The 6,000-nt window shown below is 35.4% G+C and overlaps 1 protein-coding gene across 3 annotated transcripts in view; it reads right to left on the bottom strand.

Annotated features, from left to right (window-relative positions):
- Window positions 1–1,287: 1,287 nt before the first annotated feature.
- The window catches only part of YJEFN3 (YjeF N-terminal domain containing 3), a 76,650-nt gene continuing 71,937 nt past the window's right edge, over window positions 1,288–6,000 (bottom strand). For all 3 annotated transcript variants that reach the window (XM_075190887.1, XM_075190895.1, XM_075190902.1), the window contains one exon: window positions 1,288–1,544. In XM_075190887.1, coding sequence (XP_075046988.1) covers window positions 1,345–1,544 — 200 coding nt within the window. In that variant the 3' untranslated portion in view covers window positions 1,288–1,344. The remainder of the gene's footprint in view (window positions 1,545–6,000) is intronic.

The raw sequence follows: 6,000 nt of genomic DNA, 5'->3' as shown, positions 1-6,000 counted from the left end.
TACATACTTTTGTGTCAAAAAAGACAAAAGTATCATAGGAGTGATACCTTTATTGGCTAACCCCCCAAAAATATTATTATATTTGCTAGCTTTCAGAGCACAGAGGCCCCTTCGTCAGGCAACTTTACATATAAAAGTTGTAGGGGGGTATTCAATTGTCCGTGGTTTTTTTTCCCCCACAGCATAAAAAAAAATCTCCAGATGGTTTTTAACTGCAATAGCGACCGTTTTGAGCCAGCGCAGTGCGAAAACTTGTGCAATTCAGTTGAAAAAGAGGAAATACTGCCCCCGCGCATTAAACATTGTGTTCGCGAGTTTTTAGGGGAGTGAAGGGGAGTTTTAACGCGGTCATGTATAACACAAAATAAAGGTTTTGCATACATTTTCATACATTAGATTGCATTACACATTGATAATATCTACATTACAGTACTTTCTTTAGCATATTTTTTAATTGAACTATTTTTTACCATAGAATCATCTATACCGTGTCAAAACACATTACTACATACATATTTGTTCCAAAAACATACATAAATATAATTAATGATTTTATTTTTATTTTTTTTATGTTTATATTATGTCATTATTTTTTCACAAGAAAATCAACTTTTACATGTTAGGCATTAGTGATAAACATAAGTTTAACTTTTATCTCACATTATTCCATGATTTCAAATACTTTTCAGAGATTTTTTGTTTTTAATACACCCCAAAGAGGTGCGAGATAAAACAGCATATTTGCCTGTTTTTTAACGTGCCGCGTTAAAAAATAATTGAATAGCTTTTAACGCGGCTGCCTCTCGCACACGCTATGCTTTAAATAGACATTTTACTGGACTGCGAGAGGACCGTTTCATGAAAAAAAACAGCGTTAAAATGGAATTGAGTCGTGGGTAAAGTTAACCCGCTCGAAAATTATAAAAAACAGCGTTAAAATGACTTAACCCGGTCAAAAAAGAAACTCGCTAACAATTGAATACCCCCCATAAAGTTGTCAAGTTGCCTGATGAAGGGGCCTCTGTGCTCTGAAAGCTAGCAAATATAATAATATTTTTTGGGGTTAGCCAATAAATGTATCACTCCTATAATACTTTTGTCTTTTTTGACACAAAAGTATTTAACTTCACATATAATAAATGAGGAAAATATTTAATGGTGCAGTTATGAACATTTCACTCACCTCTAAGAATCAACATTTCTTAGATAAACTACATACATTTCTAATAACCTGACATTGTTACACATCTTTCTTCTGTTAAATAAAACACACAATGGTAGGCACAATACAGAAAATGTATACATTTATTGACAGATTGCAATTTTGAAAGCAAACGTTCTGTTCTATAACTCCACCACGCACTCTGTCCCAGGATATTTTGGTAGGTTTAAGTCAAATTTCTTCTGTACATCATAGGGCAGAAATCTCCCTGCTATGAAGTGGTGTTTCCCAGAAAACTGAACAGCGCACCTCTTGGGAGCGGACAACGAAATGAGAACCTCAGGATTAATGCCTTCCGTATTCCCAGCCTCGACGTCCCAACCTGCCCGATAGACAGATGTTTATTAGTATAGAAATCCTCATATAAACACATCACACATACTACAGATAATGCAAAGACAACAGAACAAAACATGGCAATACACAATGTGCAACATTTAGAAATGCAGTTTCATTAAATGTATTGTCTCTAGAAAATTTGTAGTCTGAGACTAATCTTGTTCAAGGATAGAAACAGTATAAGGTGCCAGTTTCAGTGTCGCATACTGTGTTGCACACAGACACAGAAAGGATCACTACAGTCAGCAACTAGTGGAAAGAAAACAACAGAGGTTGGTAACTAATAAAAAATTAGTATACACATGTGAGTCTTTATAACAATGTTACCAATGAGCTTTGGTACATTCTTAGCTGTAAAGCCACTGTTTTGCATTGCCACATCCATAATTTTTCGTGGCTCGACGCTCTAAGCCCATCCCATCCAATCTTGTTTGACTCTACTCCCATACCTTGCTTGTGTCCTCCTCAGTCTTTGCCATTTTGCAGAGGACCCTGACTTAGAACTTCCGTAGTTCTACTATTTGTTTACAAATCCATTTATTTTTGTTTGGGTTTAGCCTTAACAACCTAACTGTACCTTGCTATAATTGTTTACACTCTCATTTATTTGTATATTTTAGTTTTCATTTTATGTTTTCTTATGACTATAATTTAATGTTTTACAGATATTTATTAGGCCATGTAACTTAATTTAGTTACTCCAGAGTCTCAATGATTTTATGGTAAAATCTTGTTTACTAAAAGACCAGTACATTAGCTATGGGCCCAATCCCCGTAAACCTGGATTTCACACCAATTTTCCCCCACTTTTGAAAGATAAAAAGTAATTTTGAAAAATTACCACACGTATTCGTGTCTGTATACAAAAAACAATTATGACCCCTGGGGAGTACTGTTATGTGTATGTACTTACAAAAATCACTCTGCCTAAAAGAAAAATCTGTAAAGGAACAGAGCAAATCAACTAACACTAAAAAGATCAACTCAGGAAGTCTATTGAATTTACAATATATCAAATTTCTATGTGTGTGTGATCTAAGCACAATGAACTAAAAGCTTATGTTATTTCCGGGTCACCCTCTCCCCGCTTCTCCTGAGGCCCATGCTCTTCTCGCAAAAGAGCGGAGGAAAGGCCTCTGCCCTGGTCACCAAAGGGAAGGGGGGGGGCTGGGGGGCTAGAGCAGCATCACGGGGCACCTTCCCAAATTTTTCTAAGGAGCCTGCTAATTTTTTGCCCCTGGTAATAGATAACAAGTCACTTAACACAGTAAAACTTAAGTAGAAGGCTGTAAAGGATCTGTTACTAGAATACCAGCCAAAGCGCACAATGTGGGACATCAATTTGAAAAAAATATGTGAATGGTGATCTTGTTTAAGGTAACTTTATTTAAAAGATAATTACAAGTAATTTATGCCCTAAGCAAAGGAGATTTTTTTTTTTCATGAAATGCATTTCTGGTAAAAAGAGTACAGGGGTATTTATATACATTTTCGTCTGTAGTATACACAAAAAATACAATATATACATAATGTTACATAACCAGTAGGTTTAATCCCCATGATCCCTGACATCAGGTTACAATAACCACCAGCTAAGAATATTACACACTGTTATGATAAGCTTCTGTTTGGGACGCATTAGGGAGATATTTTCTGCCTGTAGTTGGTACAAGTTAGCAAGAAAGAAGAGGAATTAACAATCTATTTTCCCTAAGATTTTGTTGATCCATCTGCTCAATTCATCCTTTCTTCCTGCTGTTGAACGGATTTTCCAGATGTAGCTGGGCAGACGTTTAATGTTTTCACATGACATCATGTCTGCTGCCGCTCATCTCATAGCTCCTTACTCTAAAGAGACCCATCAAAGCCAAAAAAAGGTACAGAAACAAAAATCCCCTAATAGTGACCTGTGATCTTAATCCCGAAATGTGTAAACACTATAGGGCTTATGTCAAGTTGAACGCAAATTGCATTCTTGGCGTATAATGCGTTTTTTTTATTATTGGACAAGCGCACAAACCACCATTTCTGAAATTACTGGTTTGTGCGCATGCTCAGGGGTGAAAAAGCATATTACATGTCAAGGCAATTTGAGTTCAACGTAACATAAACCCCCATGTGTTTTTATGCTGCAACATCTGAATGCATAATTCAACATGGGCCATAGCTTTTCAGCTTTTCTGCTCATTAACAAGAGTAAGGTGGACTTGGGAACTTTGTAATATATAAAAGTGCTTTTTACACCACAATCAGCCCATGTTAGTTTGAAAGTAGTTTCACACATTACATCCTAACACTAGGAGCCAGGTCTCCAACAGCACAAACTCTCATTCTCTGATTCCCACTTGCCATAGTTCCCCTCCTCACATCATGACACTTCTTCTCTCACATGCAGCCCTGACTCTGGCTCAGAGATAAAGGTAGGTCACTGTCTACCACAGGATCGGTGCACCTCCTGAAATACTCTGTGCTTTGTAAACATTCTGATGATCTAATTTGCTACAGGTTGTTCTATCCACATCCCTTCACAATGGAGTTAATATGAACAAGCAGGAGATGATGACTCAAAAGCACACTAAAAATACATAGAGGGTTCAAATGAGGTAGATTTTTTTAAAAAATGAATAAAATAAAGAAAACAAAACTCATTAAATTGTCTTTGTGTGTTGTTGGCATGTGTCTGAAAGGCAGCACTTTTTTGTTCATGTTTACTCACTCCAACTGCTATGTTAGATACTATGATAGTTTGAATTGTGAGTCATAATATACAGATACTCATGATTTTAGTTTTGGTATGACCAATATATTTTAATGTTTTGGTTAATGTCGACATGCATCTAAGTATATTTAAAAATTTGTAGCTGTAATCATATTATATATTATTCCTGGGTCTCCAAATTTCCCTGATTTTCTTGAGTCACTATATTTTACTTTTTACATTCATTGGTTAAATGTTGTTTTCCCCTCAACTTATTTGTTATAGTAAATCTAAATCTCTTCCCCTCCGTGAACCCAAATATATATATATATGTTACTGGGATAAAAGGGTAGTCCCAGGGTAGCCCAGGCTACCAAGTAGTAGTGTACCTTCTAGACCTATGGAACATTGCCTCCACCTGAATCTTGATAGACTTGGAATTAGTACCTCACTGTCTCAGGAAAACACTTTAGTCAACAATGATCAAACACTATCTACTGTACCCCCGTTTACCTGATGGTATCATATGTGCCTGTTGTTATATAAAGTAATACTCCACTTCACCTATTACCACCCAATGTAAAATCCTTATACTTGATGGATTGATGGGTGGATGGATTGCACTGTGATCAGTCACCATTGTATAAATTTAATCTTCAATATATATAAAATGTATTCAACTATTTTCTGTTTAAAGGATTAAATAATAGCTCTTCCTACTACACTCTCCATATTTTTAGAAATACTCATAACATTGAGAAGATTAGTAACCTCTTAGGGCAAAAACATAACTATTTTAGTTGACCAACAGGATTCTGTGGTAATCCTTGCAACCAATTAATATTGGTAAACGGGTACTTAAATTAACCTGAGAATCAAAACATTCAAACCTTGTAGCACAATTGTACCTATACTGGAACACTTTATGGCTAACAATGTTTACCATCAACAACACTAGCACTAGATGTTACTCAATTTCTCTTGTTACATTAGCATACATATCATAGTTATTTAGCAAATGTTTTTGCGTGGACAATAACAAATGCCTCTCAGTCGTAACGGTCAATGAACGCTCTAATTTTAACAGATCTAAATCTGTTATGGTGGTGCACTTATTGTAACTATCAAAGAAAAGAGAAAGAGAAAATGGTACTGACGGAGCACTCTTTTAACCAGATAATTGAATATTGGTATAAATCTGTGATATAAAATCAATAATTTTTATTGGTATATATTAAAATAGTCAAAGCGAAATATTAAAAAGTGATATAATTTGTTGTAAACCAAGTGTTTAACTGTTAAGAGGTAGATACACTACCACGCTGGCTTGCTGTTTTAAGGTAATTAATTAAGGCTGATAGAGAACATTATTATAACCTAACTTCTTTCTAGATGGCTATATGATGTTAAATGGGGACCTACTGTTGTGTCCCATTTCCTAAGTAGGAATGGTCATACTTTATATATAGTAAACCATAAGATACTCCAGTAGTCTATCCTCATATATGCAGATAGGTCACTGCTAATGGATCTAATGGACTCCTATAGTAATCTGTTGTATTAGTAATGTTATATTGGATAACACTCCCCCTCTGTAGGTTAATGTTATCTTGTTTATATAGTTGTTCTTCTTGGTTGATAAGTAACTTAATATCAGTTAGCAGTTCAGTAACCCTCAATATTGTCAAGGGTTGCTGATAAAAAACAAGATCTTATAAAGTCTGGGCAACAGGTTTAATAT

This window comes from Mixophyes fleayi, chromosome 1 (assembly GCF_038048845.1).
Source record: "Mixophyes fleayi isolate aMixFle1 chromosome 1, aMixFle1.hap1, whole genome shotgun sequence".
Classification (NCBI taxonomy): Eukaryota; Metazoa; Chordata; class Amphibia; order Anura; family Limnodynastidae; genus Mixophyes; species Mixophyes fleayi.
The sequence above is the reverse complement of the archived record's forward strand: the minus strand, read 5'-3'. Positions and strand labels throughout refer to the sequence as shown.